General features: G+C 42.6%; 1 protein-coding gene across 3 annotated transcripts in view; it reads right to left on the bottom strand.

The window, feature by feature from the left end:
• Positions 1 to 19,114, bottom strand: part of esrrga (estrogen-related receptor gamma a) — a 66,429-nt gene that overhangs the window by 31,386 nt on the left and 15,929 nt on the right. The window contains exons 3-4 of one of the 3 annotated variants that reach the window (XM_061068425.1): positions 12,073 to 12,497; positions 5,958 to 6,086 (exon numbers count right to left, since the gene is read on the bottom strand). In XM_061068425.1, the coding sequence (XP_060924408.1) occupies positions 5,958 to 6,086; positions 12,073 to 12,497 (554 nt within the window). Of the gene's footprint in view, positions 1 to 5,957; positions 6,087 to 12,072; positions 12,498 to 19,114 lie in introns of those variants that run through there. The other 2 variants (XM_061068426.1, XM_061068427.1) reach the window with 2 other exon arrangements.

Raw genomic sequence — 19,114 nt, 5'->3', positions numbered from 1 at the left:
CTCTCCTCTCCTCTCCTCTCCTCTCCTCTCCTCTCCTCTCCTCTCCTCTCCAGACAAACAGAGAGAGAAGTGTATGTGAAGGTGTGCAGACCACTTAGGAAGATCTCTCGTCACAGTATTCCCATTATTGCTCCGTTCTAGCCTGGATGCAACCAGATGCCACTCACACACACACAAAACACACATACACACTCAGGACAGACACTACAGGGCTAGATTTAGCTACAAGTTTCCCGTGGGGGGATCACCAGACGCCACCAGTTGTCTGGCACTCGCCTGTTTCCCCGACTTCTCCTCTCCTCCCCTCTCCCCGTCACTCGCTCCCTCATCCTCTGCTTTCATTCTTTCCTCCCATCTCCTTGTAATCTCCTCATTTTCCTGCTGTCTACCATCCACTAAACCACTTATTCCTTGGGATTTCAACTTCTGCATTGTGGCAATGGTTCAGGAGGTAGAGCAGGGGCATCCACTAAACAGAAGGTTGGTAGTTCAACCCCCAACTCCCTCCTCCTGCATCTTAAAGAGTCCTTGGGCATCACACTGGACACAAAATCTTCCCTGCCAGCTGTGCAGTCAGAGTGTGGGAATGGGATGTATGATTGTGTGCTACATTAATACGCACTCAATGGGACTAAGTGCTTGGAGTAATACAATAATATATAATTGCACATTTGCCATTTAATTACTCACACGTTTAGAGGAATGTATCAGAGACCGACTGTGTTTTTATATCGTGAGCAGACGTGTATCGCCAGTTGTTTTGATCGTGGTGCGTGTGACTGCATGTGCGTGGAGCAATGAGATTGGATACCAGTGGTCAGGAACGTTGAGCTATAAGGAGAGTTATGACGCACACCACCAGCTGTATATCCACACACCAAACACACTCCCACACACACACACACCCCGACATTCACACAGACTGGGGCCTTCCACCCGATCTCACTCATTAGGTCTCAGAGGCCGTGGGGAGCACGGCCAAAGTTGGCACGAGCTGTTAGTGTGTCTGTGTCTGTGTGTGTGTGTGTGTGGCAGTGTGCCAAGCTTTATATTTGCAGTCTGTGGACTTTTCTCTCTAGTAGTCTACCATCTGAATCCAGCTGGCCATTTATGGCATTACAGAGACGGAGGCTTTGGTTTTGGATTCAACACATTCTGTCTGTTTAACCGTTATTCATCAGACGTGCCATCATCAAAGATGCTCTGTTGTAAGGGAGCAAATCTGTCAATATGACCATATGTAGAGTGTACATGCATACTGAATATTGCTGGCTCCTGGACCGTGTGCCTCTGCCAAAGGCTTTCATGTTGAAATGTGTGATCTGTGTTTTGTATTCTGTACATGACATTTGCACAAATTAGTACTGATGTTGAATATATTATGTCCTGCCTTGCACTTTGTGTATAAATGGAAATAACAGTGACAGCTACATTGCTTGTTTATGTTCTTTTATTTGCCAGCTAAATAAAATCGGGTTAAAATGTATTTTATGTGGTTAGCATTTGTTGTAAATCTCATTCTCCTTCATCAATCTCCTGTTTCAATATTTTTCATTAAATCCTTTACCTGCAATTATACCCCTCTGTCACTCCATCCCCCCCCCTGCTCTCTCTAGGCAGATTTAAGCACCGCCCCTGTGACCTTTCGCTCTTCAGCTGACGCATCATTATGACCTCATTAAAAATGGACAGACAGCCATTGCCAGAGGGGAAGTTCTCATAATATAGTCAGGCCTTTTAATTGCCTTGGTCCAGAAATTAGTTGATACATATTGGTGGGTGGGTGCCGCATGTTCGTTCATTCCTTCAGTTTACCCCCTGCTCGTTCACTCCTCTCCTCTCCTCTTCCCTCCACTCCTCTCCTCTTCCCTCCTCACAGTGGAGGGTGAGAAAATCCAATAGTAAGCGAGTGTGTGTGTATTCACATGATCAGGTGCGTGTTTAAGAGAACATGTAGACAAACGGCTTAGTTTACGAGTTGGTTTACTGGCCTCTGGCCTCTTGTTCTTCCTTCTCTCTCTCACTCTCTCTCTCTCTCTATCTCTCTCTCTGTCTTTATCACACACATACACACACACACAAACACACACACACACACTTATTGCTGCCTCACTTGCTCGTCCTCTCGCCCTCTCTGTCTCCCAGGGCGACAAAGCTAATTTGAGGCAGATCTTGCCCTAAGGGGTAAACTACAGCACACACACACACAAACACACTTTATCTTCACCTTTCTCCCGCCAGCTAGCCCCTGACATCCACAGTTAGCTCTGATGCTAACTGATCAAGCCACTTACCATTATCATTTATTCCGTTCTGCTGCAACGATGCTAATACCCAGACTGGCGGCATGGAACACAATGGGCGATGGTTTATTTTGTTTGCCAAAGGCTTTTGGTTCCGAGAGGTAGTATGTTTAACCAGGAAAGGGTACGCCAGTGCCATTTATCCTGTTAATGTTATTAATAAAAGTCTGGTAGTAGTGGGCCAATATCTGAGATCAGATTGCTGTTTTTCTAATTATCAATCAACTGTAAAATGTTGATGAACAAAATAAGAAATTTAGTGAGCAAACATTTCTCTTAAGAAAAACAATAATTAAATAACAAACTGTCTTTGCTATCAAAACCAAAAAAATCTTAAAGGCTGATTTCAATGAAAATAATGTTTGAAATGTGAAATCAGCGACTAAGGAATAATTTCCAGAGTAGGTCATATTCTTTATTTTAATAATGTGAAATAATACTTTTTTCTGATTTGTCTTAGTAATTCACTGGGATGTTAAAGGAGATATTTAGTAGACCTACAGGATGCACTACTGCTTCAAGAACTATGGGAAACTCTACTTGTACATGTGAACATTTATACACCTCCAGCAGAACAAAGCAAATGTGAAGAAATATGTTTAGCTCTTTTATATCGCGGTCTTTCCAAATTTCCCATGGGTTCATAAAGAGTGAAAATGAGAAAATATAAGAAAATGAAAGTATACATTTTCCAAATGACCCTTATTCATATGTAGAGTGGGACCCTTTGTATTAACGTCACACCCCACACAACAAATGGGGTGTCTGTGGACTGTCATGTTGATGTATATACTGTATATATGTAGGTCCACGTGTATGTGTGTGTGCATGATGTATGTGCGTGGAGCAAGGAATCAGTGGAAATAAAAGGCAGCTATTTGTTTGCCTGCTCGTGACAGAAACACATATCCCTCAGCTTAACACACACACTACATTTAAAACTACTGGTTAACAGGGAACGTTTGGGTTGTGGCCCGCAAAATATTATGACCTGACTCCGTACAAAATACAGAATAAAATCAAGAAAGCCCAATTATTAAGTTTATAAACCTAATACCTTATACTCAAAATTAATAAAATATGTTTTGCAGTAATTGGAGCTTTTAAATAAAAACATATTTATTCGCTGTTTGAAGTTTATCAACAATGGCACTGTGGTTTCTCAGAGGTTGCAGTCTAAGCTGACCGTCTACATTACATCTACTTACTGTGTGTGTTTGTGGCCGCACACTTGTACACGCGACAAAACAGGAGATGAGACACAGGTTCTGCCTATGTCAGATCGACTGGGAGAACAAATGCTACGACAGCAGCTTGTTGGGAATGTGTGAGTTTGTTGTGTGTGTATGCGTGTGTGTGTGTTGGTGTGAGTGCACAAGAGAGACGGTGAGAAAACAGAGGAGAGAAAGAGAGTTGAGCATTCTTTTGCAGTGAGGCAGTGATGAGACTTCAAGATGTGTTTTTTAACTGTGTGAAGCTTTTTGAGAATAATTATTTTCTAATTTACAAAATGTTTCATCTTGAAAATTTGACAGAAAATATACTTTGAAGTTAGGATGTGTGATATGAGTTAAATCTTATATAATTTTATATCCAATTATACATATCATTACTTGTTACTCGTAGTTTTTTTGATCGTGTAAAATGTGGTCACATCGTTGCAGAGGTAAAAGGCCACAGTATAATGTTCCTTCCTCATTCTTAGTGTAATATAATGTTCTGCATATCTGAATCAGGGGTTTGTTTTAAACATTTTACTATAATATTATGGCACTCTCTATACCGACTGACAGTATTGTTACCTAGGTGGTAAAAGAGGTTAGTGGTATTTGAGTCTGTTGTGGGGACCGGTCTGTGGTTTAATTTGAAAAGGCCATTTTGACAGACATCTTGGCTGGCTGAACTTCTCCCACTGTTTGGAATTAACGCTCACTGCATCACGTTCACTCACTTTGTGTTGCCTTCATGCAAATTTCCTGCCTCCATCTGTGCCGTATGTGGGAATGCAAAGCACCGTCCAAATAGTGAAGGGTATTGCTTTGCACCACAACGAAATAAAAAATGACAGAATAGACATTTTTTTGATTGTCACATGATGCAACTCATTATATCGCACAATGACAATGTCAAGCGAAGTCTACATATGTGGCATTTTTAATTATATTAACAACTAAATTATAGTTTATTTTTTACAATGTTTGTGCTCGATTTTGTTTTCTTCCATGTTTTAAAATGTGATATTTTAGATATGATCAACCCACAAAGCATTTGAATCAAAATCACAGTGATGTGAGCGTTGTCATGGCTTTATTATCTAATGTTGGGGTCTTTATGTGATGCTGTTTGAGTGGGTGAGAAGCTGCAGGTATGGACTTCAGGTTGCCAACAGGATAGAGATAACAGTGAACTGAAGAGGAGAATGGAGGGACAAAAGGCAACACAAGCAGTACAATAATACTGAGTGGGAGAATTGGAGGTAGAGACGAAGACAGGAATGAATGGAGGGAGGGCTGGCAGGCGTCGGCGGAGGCACACTCCCTGACCACTCTGAGGTAGGGGGCGTAGGCCAGGTCTCCCATCAATTACAACCTTGACCCTCCTCTCTTCTCCTCCGTCCCTCTCTCACACACTTTCTGCTTCATTCAACCATCCTCCCCTGCCTCTCATCCTCCCCTGGTCCCTCTCCTCTGCTCCTATAAATCAATCTCTCTCCTCTCTCCCTCTCTCCCCTCCTCCCTCCCCCTGGCTCCCCACCCTCCGAATATGCCCTTCTCCCTCTCTCTATTGGCTCTCGTCTTCATCCCTCACCACTCCTCTCCCTCCTTTCATCGTTGGAAGTGCAGTGGGAGTAGAAAGGTCAGAGGTGGGCAGACGAGAGGCAGAGAAAGAGGCAGAGGCAACGAGGGAGTGTAAAAATGAGAGAGTGAGTGTATTTAATCAAAGTGGTTTGGGGGCAGATAATATGTCTTGTTGTTTTTTCCCCCCGTTTTTAGCTTTTTTTCACCAATGAACTGCTGCTGAGCGCGAGTGTCCCAATTTCCTGTAATTTCTATATTTACCTTGTGAAGGTGAGGTAAATTAAGCACACTGTCTGTGTTTGGAAGTGGGTCTTTGTCCCTGTGTATGGTCCTGGAAACTACTGTATGTAACTAGTTGACACGGAAGTGAAAGATAAATATATACATAGGAAAAGAAGAGAGGAATCTAAATCGATGTTAAGGGATGGTGAGATAAGCTGACGGACAAGAGAGTCAGAAACAGCAGTAAACACAGAGAGTATGAAGTGACACGGACATGAGAGGAGAAGGCAACCGGACACAGCATAATACAGATAGAAACACATTACAATATACTGATAACAGAGTTATTACATTTTCTTTAAGGTGCTACATGCAGCATTATTCAACATCAAGAAATTACTGTCATACATTGATGTGATGTTAACTGGGTCAGGGAAGAACCCACAAAGTTTTTGAACATTTTCATTAATTTCTCAGAGAATAGTTCACTTGCAAATGTAAAGCCCATGATGCAACAAGCTGTATTCAGAAGTTCCAAATCATATCTGCATTGGCCTCTATTGACCACAACATAAATAATGGACTTTGCAATGCTGCATGTAGCACAGGTAACAGAGAAAGATAAGTAAGAGACCTTTTCCCTTACCCTCCCTCAGCATGCCCACATTCAGACACTTCATGAAGCGGCAGGCCTGGCACGACTTGCGTCTCCTCTTGGTGATCTCGCACTCGTTGGTAGCTGGACAGCTGTACTCAATGTTGCCTGAGGCACGAAGACATGTTGGAGGAGAGACAAAAGGAAACATTTCATTTCTGAAGGAAACATCGACGACAACTCGCTAGTGCTGGTGCTCAAATCCAGCTGCATGAAAAGAAATTATAGGTCACATATAAAACAAAATAAGCCTAAACCTTGTTTTGAAACGCAGGGTTTTATGTGTACTTCTGCAATTGTCTCATGACATGACGTTCATGTGTCCAAGTTGTGCAAATTGCTGCAGTTTGTTGAAGTTAGCTCTCTGGTGGCAGAGCGGAGGCTGGGATTATTAGCTGGTGTACAGTAAATCTATTAACTTCACTGTGCCTTTTTGAATGGTTTCTGTTTTGCTCTCAGCTTGACCCTCCTCCGGTTCTACTCCTTTATCCTCCCCATTTGCTTCCACACAGTTAAATCACAGCTGTAGATTTGCTAGGTGCAATTCAGGGTATTACATAATTACTCAGAATTGTGTAAAGATGTGTTGAGATGTTACAACTACAGTGCCCCAGAAAGCCAATGCATCTCCCAGTGAAACACACTAAACAGCAATCACTATTGACTGCTGCTGTGGAGAGGATGTTTCTCATTACTGGGCTGATTAAGGGGGCTAGTTAGCTTGGGAAAAAGGCTAAATGCACAAACAACTTCCTAATGGGTAACAAGACACTCATTAATCGGCCTTATTAGTTAAAGGGAAGGCTAAACATGCTAAATGCTGGGGGAGCCCTCGCAGTCTAATGGACACTACTAATGGGACTAGTTAGCTTACACACCCAACCTGTGCATGAGGATGATAGAGGAGGAGCAGATTAAGTCCGCAATTTAAATGGACACTTAACTAGCACTAAGGATAAATGCGCTAATGCCACGGCATAGAATCTGTGTCTGTTAATGGGGAGTCAGTCAAAGGCCTTATTAGCAGCATGGGCTAAACAAGCCAGGGTGCCTAAATGGATAACTGCCATAAAAAGCCACTTATAAGGTGGGTAGTGTTAAGGTTAAATGTGTTAAAGCTTAGGTGGAAATAAAAATGTAAACAGCTTGACATGTCGAGTGTTACTGTAGGAGGGGCCAACAATAAGCAAAAATAACTTAAACGTTAAGGAGGTTATGTTTTCACCCTTTTCCTTCTGCTGATTGGTTTGTTTGATTTTAAACAAGAGTGCACAAAAACAGCTGAACAGATTTACAACAGATTTTTTCTTTTCAACATATCGAGATTGCCATTTTGCTACATTTTTGTTGATTTCTCAGATTATAATTCATGGATCTTGAAGAAAATAAATCAAAAAAATCGGGATCTAGTGAATTTAAATGTGGTTTCATAAGGGGACTGTTGGGCCTGAGCAGATAGGCTTATATTACAGGCCAGTATAAAGGTGGGATATGGAAACATGTAACCTTTTGTCATATCTATACTCGTTTGGACATAGATATAGATATAAACATTCTGCTTGAGAGCACAGGTATAGGGAAGAAATTATAAATGAAAGGGTCTGTATCAGAATGTCATAGTTCCCTCTTTTTCTCAGTGTGTGTCCGTCTTTATGCGTCTTGGGCGAAGGGCCTCAAATCCCCTGCAATCTCCTTTGAGATGTGAGTGTATGTCCACCTGCTGCATGACAATTGAACACCATTGTACAATATGAATGTTTATGTGTGTGTGTGTGTTCTGCAGTCCTCTATGTGCTTTATCTCATTTCTTCCTTTTGTGAGGCTACCACACTAACTTTGGCATAAACTCAGCCTCTCTCTCCCATTGGCTTTCTTTGTTATGGTCCCTTGGTTTCTTAATAAAAAGACACAACATCAAACACAGGTAGAGGACGAGGGAGGAGACCAACTGACAAGGAACAACTTACCCTTGGACATCCCTTACTATTGACTATAAAAATATAAAATAATATGTAATGTATAATACATATGTGAATATTTAACACAGTATAACTGTGGAGGGATTTGGTTATTTTCTTTTACATGGAATGAACAGTCACATGGACACCCTGGTCTGACCACCCTGCTACTGCACCTTTCAGTCGTCCTCCGCTCTCCATCCCTACCACCCGTCCTCTTCACTCACTCTCCTCCACCTCCCTCTTCTGCTCATGCTGCCTCTCGTCTTCCCATTTCATCGCTCCATCCCTCCCTCTCGCACACTTTGTCCTCCTCCTCACTCCCCTTTATCCCTCTCTCTCAATAAGGGAGTGATAGATGCAGGTTGTCAGGTGTCGCTGGACTGACGCCACAGAAACAGCAGCTGCCAGAGCCACTTCCTCCACGCTGTGACACACACACACACACACACACGCACACACATGCACACACCACTGATTCCCCCTTACATCCATGTGACCGGCCCACCCTTTCCCTTCTTTCTTCTTTCTCTCATTCAGTGTCTCAACTTATTGTTTATCTTAACAGGTGTACTCCTCTTTCTTTTTCTCTTTCTCTTTCTCTCCCTCTTCCTCTTCTTCCCTCTCCTCTCCTCCCCCCATGCTCTCCTCCCTGTCCAGCTGGAGGTGTTTTTTGGTGATTACCTGCGGTTTTATTGGCTAATGGGTTGAAACATACCAATATGTCTGCTGCTGCCCATCTGAGGCCGGCCTCGCTTTCCAGCCAAGACACACACAAACATACACACACACACACACACACACATACACAACCCCCACACACACACACTAACTCACAGCCGCAAATAAACAGTTGCATGGGTAAATATGCACACATAACCTGCACTCATTTTCATTTGGATGAGCACAAGCCCCCAAACAGACACATAGGCTAACACATATCCACACTTGTCTGTGGATGAGTTTGGCTTGTGCAGTAGCCAAAGATAATGTCATGGCCCATTTGTTCCCGAGGATCCAAGACTGTTCAGTTTGCATCCAAACAAACGGTGGTCCTGTAGCACGAACATTGATTAAAAAGTTGCTACGATTTGTAGCGAACAATGCTCTGCAATGATTTTAATTGAAATAACTGATAACTAACGATTAACTAAATTAGTGATATAAAAATCGATGTTGTGTAGAATAGAGTATGAGGCATTTCTTAATAGAAAACAAGAATTATTCTAAATCCTAATGTAAAAATGTGGTGCTGCTTTAGCCAACGAGGCTATTAAGACATGACTTAGGGGGTCTGAAATTTGAAGCTTGTTGACAGTATATCCCTATATTATAGTCTGGCTCACTATGTTCAGCCTAAATCCAACCTTTCGTGACAACTATCCTGCGGCTCATCTTGATCTATAACCTCTATCTCTGGCCTTCCTGATCTGCAACATGTCCACGACAGGAGACAGGAGGATTACAAATAGGGTGAAAATGAGGGAATCCTATAGAAATAGTTCAGTGCATTGGTTTAAATCTATTCAAGGTCAAACTCTGAAGAGGCATCATATATGTTTGCTTGGCTATTGTATTTAATCTCTAACCGTGTCCTCACCTTTGTAACCTATAACAAGCCCTCTAAATGAAATGAGACATCTGGAATTGGTCAACTATTGGACGCTGCAGCGATGACACATGAATTAGGGGTTAAACCTATACACTGGATGATTACAAGGACGTGTGTGTGCTCATGTGTGCTGCTGTCTGTGAGGGAACGCGCCTCTGTGGTCTCTACCTTTATCTCTGTATGGGTGTGCTCCAATCTCTTTGTCAGGATTTCACCGTGTCCTGATCTCATCCCATAATAAACACATACAGGTCATCTCTAGGTAGTGGTGACCATCTCGTGGATGTAAGACTTCCACCCCCTCCCACATCCCCCCTGTCTCTCTGGGGCTTTACCGGGAAAGCTGCTTATCGGAGGCAAAAGAAAGCAGCGACAGATAGGTGGATGGATGGAAAGGCAGATAGATGAATCCTGTCTGATATGACTGACTGACTGACTGACTCAATGGATCGATGACGGCTTGCTGACTGACTGGTAGCTTGATTATTGCTGTAGCAGACTGACAGACAAGAGGAAGTTCTGCGAGTTATGGGCTTGATTAATTATTAAAAATAATTCTAAGCCTTCAAATGTTTATCGCTTGTTGACCAGCTAAGCACCTTGATGGCCTGATTATAAACGTTTATGACTTAGCCAGATTTCCTAAAATACTATATTTTATTAATTGTCCACAAATACCATGAAAGGTGCCATTGACCTTCGTTGTTGTCCAAGAACTATTAAAAACTTGAGCTACACCGTTGCACGGACATGTTTTTTTTTGTATGATTTACTTGGGTAATGTAGTTGACTTTGAGTCATTTCTAAGTACCATGCATTGGTTTGCCAATGCATGGTACTGTATTAATATTTGGAAAAACACCAAAACATTGCCAAAGAATATCCAGCAAATGTTTGCCAAGAAACGTCCTGTTCTTGTGCACAGGGTTTCCATAGTTTAAAATGGTGGCTAGCATGGATTGAGCTGGAGGCAAGAGTCTGCGAATAGGTCTGTCTCTATAGACAACTCTATTTTGCTGATGTCACAGTTGGTGTGCGCAATGACCATCAAGCAAATTTGTTGCAGTCTACCTGTTTCAAAAAATAAATATTTATATATGTGTGTGTTTATTAAATGATATGCTTCCCAACTATTCATACCAAACCATTTACATTTGTTTTTAAAGATTGATGTCCTTGGTAGAGTTGTACACTTGTGGCAAAGAGCCACAGAAACAGAGAGAGATAAACAAATTGATTTTGGTTAATTCATGGAAATTGTTTTCATCCAAAAAACATATCAAATGTCTCAGTCCCTCCCCTTTAATGCTGGTTTATAACAGAAGTAAGTCAGGTTGAACTAGGACGCCGAACTGTTGCACGGGATGGATTAGTGAACAAAGTAAAAGTAAGCCAGGCTGACTACCTGGTTTACTTTATGGCTAATTGATTGTCTATACGACTGACCTACACTGTGTCTATGAGGGCAAATGAATACAATAGTGTTGATCAAGCTGCATCAAGCATCACGGGAATGTCCACACAATGTGGGGAGCATGGTTTGAATACCTGTGCCGTACCTGCACTACTTCTAACCTTAACAAGACACAAGCAAAGGATTACTGCGCCTCAGTCTTGCTACTCTTCTCATCATGTGGATTACTGTTCTATCCCTTCTCTCCTCTTTCCTAACCTGAACTCTTGACACCTAGACATGACATCTGACCTTCCCCTGATGCTACGTTATCTCCTAGACAACAGGCTTAGAGCTCACACTCTTCCTGTGAAGCATAATCAGTCCGATCTGGGAATGCAAACACAACCTGCAAATTACTCTTTGCTGTTGATGAAGAAGAGGTCAAGGTTGAGGGTGAAAGGGGGGCGTGTCTGAGAGTTAGTGCATATGCATGAACCTGATTTGATGGGTGTGTGTATGTGCATGCGTGACAGAAGGAGGACTGGTGAAGGAGACCTATAACGGTGCGTGTCCTGTTGGCTTACTTAGCACGACATGTGCCACATAAAAATCTGGGTTCACATCTGGCCTGAGGCTTTTATTGTATGTCCTGGATCTAGTACAGTTTCTCAAGTGTATGTGCATGTGTGGGAGAAAAGTTTTATTTTTAGGTGCGATGTGTGAAACTGTTCTCTGAAAGTTTGTACCTTTTCAAGGATCCAATTAATTTCAATGTAAAGAACACGCTACCTTGACCTTTAACGCCTAAGCCAAATCTAATGTGTTTGTTTGGATTGTGATGCATTTATGACCTTTCATGTAATTTCACAGGGTTGCAGTTCAGATTAAATCTAAATAAAATGACAACAACCCTTTGGTTAACACACTCAAGACCTGTCAGTTTGCCATTTCAACACCCCCATTCTCTGTTATGTTAATATGACAAACTTAATCAGGACTTGTGCAAAACCAAGAGACAAACGACAAGATTGAACCAAACCTCTGACGATGGAGCTGATTAAAGAGAAGACAAGACAGAAATGTCGGCAGATAATCAAATAACTAGGCAAAATAAAAATGTAAGCCAACCTTGGATAGTACGTTTGAAGAAGGCCTTGCAGGCCTCACAGGACGCCACTCCATAGTGGTACCCTGACGCAATGTCCCCACACACCAGACACAGCCTCTTGGGGATGGAATTCAGCATATACTCGCACTTGATCTGCGAATCTTCCCCAATTGTTGACGAACAGTCCTCGTAACGTTTCGATCCGGGGCCGCCGGCAGGACCCAGGGGCCCTGTGTTGGAGCCGTAGAGGCTCGGGGAGTCTAAGCCGTTGGGGTGACCGTTCATCGTGGACGAATATGAGCCTGAGGCGTCACTGGAGCCGCCGGGGGAGTGATGGTTTAGACTGTCTGTCAGGGATGCAGGACTAGAGGGCTCAGTCTTTATGTAAGAGGACGGACAGTTGGACTCAAGGTGCCGCTCCTTACTGGACATTCTGCAGAGAAGCCTGAGGGAGGGAGACAAGAACAGATAGAAGAAGATGATGAAGAGCAGCCTCACAAGAAAATGTAACTGGATTTTTACAAAGAAAAGGGAAAAACAAGGAGGGAAGAGTTTGAGGAAAGAGAAAAGGTTACAGTTTAGGCGATGTTCAACAAAAATGTGATCCTTTGAAAGTCGAATCATAGCAATCATTTTTTCGTATTTCCTCACTGTCACTTTCTATGATGGATTTGTATTTTTTCACAGAGCCCAGTAAGCCAATAAATGACACACGCACACATGTACACACAATCCATCCGTCACATTTGGTATTTTGCGTTCTAAGAGAAACGAGAGAGAGAGAGAGATGTGCAGAGAGAAAAAGAAAAGGGGAGGTAATAAAAAGAGAGTAAGAGACTTAAATAAGAAAAAGAAATGGATTTCTGTTCATTAGGGAAACCGGTTGTAAGAGAGAGCTGCAGCGGAGAAACATCCAGATCAGCACACAGTCACATAAACACATAAACACACACACACACACACACACACAAACACACACACACACACACACACACACACACACACACACACACACACACACACACACACACACACACACACACACACACACACACACACACACACACACACACACACACACACACACACACACACACACACACACACACACACACGCTCAGGGGCCGATGGTCATCCGTCACTCTCCAGTCAATAGCAGTTTGTTCTACATGAAGGTAATCAGTAAGCAGGCTCTCTGCTGCTCAATCATCCCACAGACAGCCTCTCGCACACACACACACACACACACACACACACACACACACACACACACACACACACACACACACACACACACGCACACACACACACACACACACACACACACGCACACGCTCATGCAGGATTCAAGCATTGAGGTCTAACAAGTTAGGGGAAATCACGAAATACAATAATGTGTTTAAAAAGACTAAATCTCTGCTGATCTGAGCTGGGCCACTCCTCTCCTCCTCTCCTTTTCTTCTCTGCTGACCATCCGTTCCTCTAACCTGCTTCCCCACTTTCCTCCCTCTCTCCTTGGTTTCCTTCCTCCTTCTCTCCTTACCCGTCTTCCTCTCCCTCAGGAGCCTCACTAGTGTCTTGTTAATGGCAGTTGTAATTAACAGCTATCTTTTCTCTGTCCATATCTCTCCATCCCTCCCTTTGTCTACCTTACTATCTATCTGCCTGTCTCCCTATCACCTCCCATTCAGCGCCATCTCGCTCTTTCTCTTTCCTTTTTGCATTACCACTCTCTATCCCTCTAACCCTGCCCTCCTCCGTGCCTTCTCTCCCTTTTCATTGTTAAAAGCAGAGAGCACAAAAGGGGATTTTAATTAAGGCAGGATGCTGCTAAACGAGGGGCTTCTAAAGTCCAGTCGGCCTGTAAAAGATCCCTGTTCTACAGGGACCCATAAAACACAGACAGCGCCCTGACGGGGAATGGAGAGGCTGTCGGGCGAAGGGAGGGTGGGGGTATGTGGAATGGATACGGACAGGAAAACAGGTAGGCCGACAGGCGGCCAGAGCGAGGGACAGTCAATGACTGATGATAGTAAAATTACAGGCAGCAGGTTTAGATCTGCTTGTACGGTTTTTATTGTGCAGCAGAGGTTTTATGTATTTGATGTGCAGGAAATTGAGACAAAGCAGTTTGCTTTGGCCAACGAGCAGGTGAGGCAACGCAGCTCCTTTACCTTGAATTCACTCCTTTCTTTTTCATCAAATTTTCCTTTCATAAAGCGACATGACATTTATTATGTACATTACTTTGGCCTTTCCCCCCTTTTCATCATTTATTTTATTCCGTTCATCCCTTCTCCCCCCGTCTTATTAATCCTGGCTTTGTGGTTTCCACCAATGTGTATAAATCCATTTATCTGATGCTATGGTGGGCCTTCAGTTTGGAAAGAGAGGGACAGTCATAAAGGTGTGGACACAAATCAAGAGAAAGGTGATGGAGGGATACAGACAGAAACATGAAAGGTGTTGAGGATGAGCAAGGAGGAATGTTAATGCAAATGTGGGAGAGAGTGATGGGACGATGAGAGATTGTTCGGGGGTTTTCTGTGTTCTCGTAGAGGGAGGGAAAACACGGTGGTGACAGAAAAAGAGAGCAGACCCATTTAAGTAGATGATGTGATGGTGATGATTTAATCTCTCCTTTTTCACTCTTTATGCTCTTTCCTGCCCCCTCCCTTCCACCGTCAATCCCTCTGAGTGCCATTAAGTGAAAGAGTTTAAGTGCCAAAAGATCTCAGGTGCTTTTTTTCCCCACTTCCCTCTCTCTCTCTCTCTCTCTATCTCTCTCGCTCTCTCAAATTCTCATCTATCTCTCTTCCCCTCTTCTTTTCTATTCCTCCTCTTTGCTCCGTCTCACCCTTTCTCTTCCTCTATCATCTCTCTCTCTCTCACTCTGCTTATAAATGAAAAATAATGGCAGTCGAACGGGGAGGAATAAAGAGAAAAAAGAAGACATGCGTGCAGAGAAGAGGAGTAGAGGAAAGAAGATTAAGAAATCACAGCCAGTGTGCCGTGCCGAGCGAGGGGTTGAATGCATTTATGTATGTATGTTATCAGTATAATTATGGAGCTATGTAGCGACGGCTCAGTGCTGAAAGAGCAGTCTTATTGTGCCTGTCTGCTCTTCAGATGAGTGAGGAGAGAGAGAGGGAAGGGGGTGGGGTCTCACTTTTTTTATCAATTCTTTATGTTTTCAGGTGTTTTCAGGAGATTTATATAAAGAGGGAAAAGACTTGAGTGGATTTCCTTCTCTTTTTGTGTCTTCACAAAGGCGTGAGCACTGTGTTATGAGATGAGTAACGGTAATCAGATTTAAGGATTAGCTGTTTTGCCTAATTCTGTTATAGAAAAGAGGTTTTGAATGTCATTCTCCGCCTGCCATTTTGTACATTCTGATGCACTCCAGCGGAAGAGAATCATTTTATGACACTCTCGTAAAAAGAAGAGGATTTTAGCTTTTTGAACTGCATCACTAGAAGGAGTGCACTGTAGTCACACTATACATTTCAGTCACATTACAGTCATTGCTATACATTTTGTCCTTACTTAATTCAAGAAATGTTGGTTCACCCAAAATAGATTTTTTTCTCAAGTGTCCATTATTATTTTTTTCAGTTTTGTTAAGTTTTGTTAACATCAACAACTGCAGATATGAGACTGTTTTCACAAACAGTCAAAGAAAGAGGACAAAAGTGGCTGTTTAGTTCCTGCAGACGTCCACTATTCAGCAGCTCTATTTACCTGCCTCTGACTGAGGGAGGAGAGCTGCACGCACACACACACACACACACACACACACACACACACACACACACACACACACACACACACACACACACACACACACACACACACACACACACACACACACACACACACACACACACACACACACACACACACACACACACACACACACACACACACACACACACACACACAGAAAGATTACCACCTTCCCTTGTCTCCATTTCCAGCTCGATCCCTGTCATTTTCTCTTTCCCTTCGTACCCATTTCTTTTTTTTATTTCACACATCTTGAAGAAAACCTCAGTTACTCATGAAAGAGAGATAAACACATGGAGGCATTGAGGGAGAGAGAGAGAGAGAGAGAGAGAGAGAGAGAGAGAGAGAGAGAGAGAGAGAGAGAGAGAAGTAAAGAAAAAGAAAGAACTGTTTTTCTGTGTGCTTTGAAGGAAGGTGGGCACTTTGGTATGACAAGCTGTCATTAGAGCGGTGGGCTGATGCAGTGGCCTGACAACTGTCAGGGACAAACATACAATCATCGTATTAGAGGAACTACTCTGTGTCTCGCTCTGCGTCTCTGTGCTGGTTCACCGTGCGCTCCTTCAGCCTGTGTTTCTGTCTGCGCTTGCACTCTTTCATTATATACAATCTTGGTATGACTGCCTCACTTTAGATGGCAGCCACAAAGACAAACTGATCCTCAAACAACTCAGAGAGAGGAGGAGAGAAGAGAGGAGAGGTGAGGAAAGGAGAGGACGGGAAAAGAGGAGAAAATTGTTATCACAACAGATTGAAGATTTATATATGATTTATTTAGAATAGTTTTGTTTTTAATTGCAGATAAGGCTTCAATGTAAAGAGCATTATTTTCCATCAATGAAACTTTTATATTTATATTTATTTATATATAAATATAGTCTCTAGGACACTAAACCCCTTACTGCCGGAAGTGTGTGAGTGATGTTTGATAAAGTGCCTCACATACATGCACTAACAATGTGTGTGAATGTGTGTGTGTAGGTGAAAACTGAAAAACTGTACTGCAAAGAGCTGTGACTGGGCTACAAGACTAGAAAAGCTCTATGTAGATAGAGACCATTTACTCCACTGTGACAATGTTCTGCAGGTGTAGATAAATGAATATTGCCCAGACAATATTTTCAAAACCAAATTCCTTCTGAAAAAGCAATACAAATGAGTGGAGAACAATAAGAGGAGAGAGAGGGAGGAGGAAAAAGCAGAGAGGAAAGAGAAGAGGTGGCAGTAGAGACAGAGGAAGGAGAGAAGTGCTGACAATGTAGCTGCCATGGGTTGGCTAATACCTTTCCATCACACCAAGCATTGTGCTCTCGATGCTGATAAGAACACACAGTCCAATAAGCAAAAAGAAAAAAAAAAGGAAGAGAGAGAAAAGCTTACACAATTCTATCTAGATGATACCTGCAAGGCTTTGGGACCGAGGGGGGAAGTGAAAGAAGGATGGATGGAGGACAGGAAAGAGAATATATTGAATTAAGGAAAGGAGGGAAGTGTGTTTACATTTCCATCATCAAATGAAGAAAATTATTTCATCAATAGACTGAATTACTTTTTCAATTCTCATATAAAGCTGTTTTTTTCCCTTTCTTTGCTCTGTTTCTCTCTGTTTTACAGCCTTTTCAATGCTCCTCTATCTGTGGAGGGTTACTGAACTGCACATCTGCTTGTTAGTAAGAAACGTGCAAGTGATTGTACACAAATGCATACCGTGTGTGTCTGTGTGTTTGTGTGTGTGTGTGTGTGTGTGTGTGTGTGTGTGTAGTTCATAGAAAGAGAAACAGGATTGTAAAGGTAATCTGTGTGTTGTTGTGTTGGCCCAGGTTTGTATAAGTGTGTGTGTGTGTGTGTGTGTGTGTGTGTTTGAGTTTAGCTCCACAGACCTGCAGTGTGCAGATGATTACAGTTGTTTTCAGGGACAAAAATAAATAAAATAGAAAATAAAAACTCATGCAGCGACAGTCAATCTAAACCACTCTCCCTCCTACTGAGCTCTCGCTTGCCCTCTCTTTCCTGCTCTCTTTGGGTCTCATTCGCTCGCTCTCTCTTTCTCTCTCTGTCGTTTCTACTTCTCACAAACACAATCCTTCATTGCATCTCTCTATTTCTCGTACATCCACACCACCTTGCACCCCACTCATGCACACACGGACACACAAACGGCAGGGAGCAGATCAATTGTTACAGTGTTAGTCGGGCAGGAAACCTGTAATTCACTTCATTGGCTGCAGAATAAACCCCTGATTACATACAATCAATGTGATAATGTCTAAAACACATTCCGCCCAATGGGCTGTTGGGCTGTAAAGACCAGCAGAGGAGAGGAAAAGTGTGTGAGTGTGTGTCTATATTTCCTCAGTGTGCGTGTGTGTGAATGTGTGGTTAAACACTTTTTCTAAGTGCGAGCGTTAATGTGACAAATAAATGTAGTGATCACAACTATTCACTACACAAACTCACATCTACGAAATAAATCAGGGACGGTGTTCTGAGTCACACCGGAGGGGCTGATGCACACACACGCGCACGTGTACACACACACACTCTAGATGTGAATGTATAAACTGTAGGGGGCAGGACACACAGGACAGCGTCTGCCAAAACACTATTGATTAGAAATAACAGTATGTGCTTTCCAAACTGCAGACTTCAATTTGTGAATATCATGTTGGGACTGGTGACATCAATGCAATTCATCGCCACATAATACTGTTGTTGTATATTTTATTTTTGCAAGTTTTCCTCTTCCATTCCCACGTTTGAAGGAATTTCATTTTGTGTCTGTGTGAGAGATGATTTAGATTCGGGAGTCTGACTGCGTCGGTGGAGTAGGTGCAGCATTTAGGTGAAAGAGATATGAAGAGGGCGAGCTTGCTCAGGGAAAAAAAGGTAAGGAAGGGCAGCGCTAACCCTGTGTATGTGCGTGTGTGTGTCAGATGGGAATCTTGATGATTTAGGTCATTTTCTTGTGGAGCAGTAGCTGATAAGTGTGTTGCTGCCAGCCACTATCTTTGTCACCATGTCTCCCTCTCTCCTCACCTTTCCCTTTGTCTCTCTCTCCCTCTCTCTCTCTTTTATCTGCTGTGTGTCATTATATTTATAAGGGTGGTTGTCTACTGTAAGAATAGTGCTTCAAACCTCTAAAACAGCTCAACTCCATGCAGTGCGCTGAGAATACAGTTAACACAAACGGTCTCTTAACTAGATTGAATCGTTATTTTTCTTTTAATAAAATGTACATAATAAATAATCAAATACACAAATGACTACAAAATGGGT

This window comes from Limanda limanda, chromosome 3 (assembly GCF_963576545.1).
Source record: "Limanda limanda chromosome 3, fLimLim1.1, whole genome shotgun sequence".
NCBI lineage: Eukaryota > Metazoa > Chordata > Actinopteri > Pleuronectiformes > Pleuronectidae > Limanda > Limanda limanda.
The sequence above is the reverse complement of the archived record's forward strand: the minus strand, read 5'-3'. Positions and strand labels throughout refer to the sequence as shown.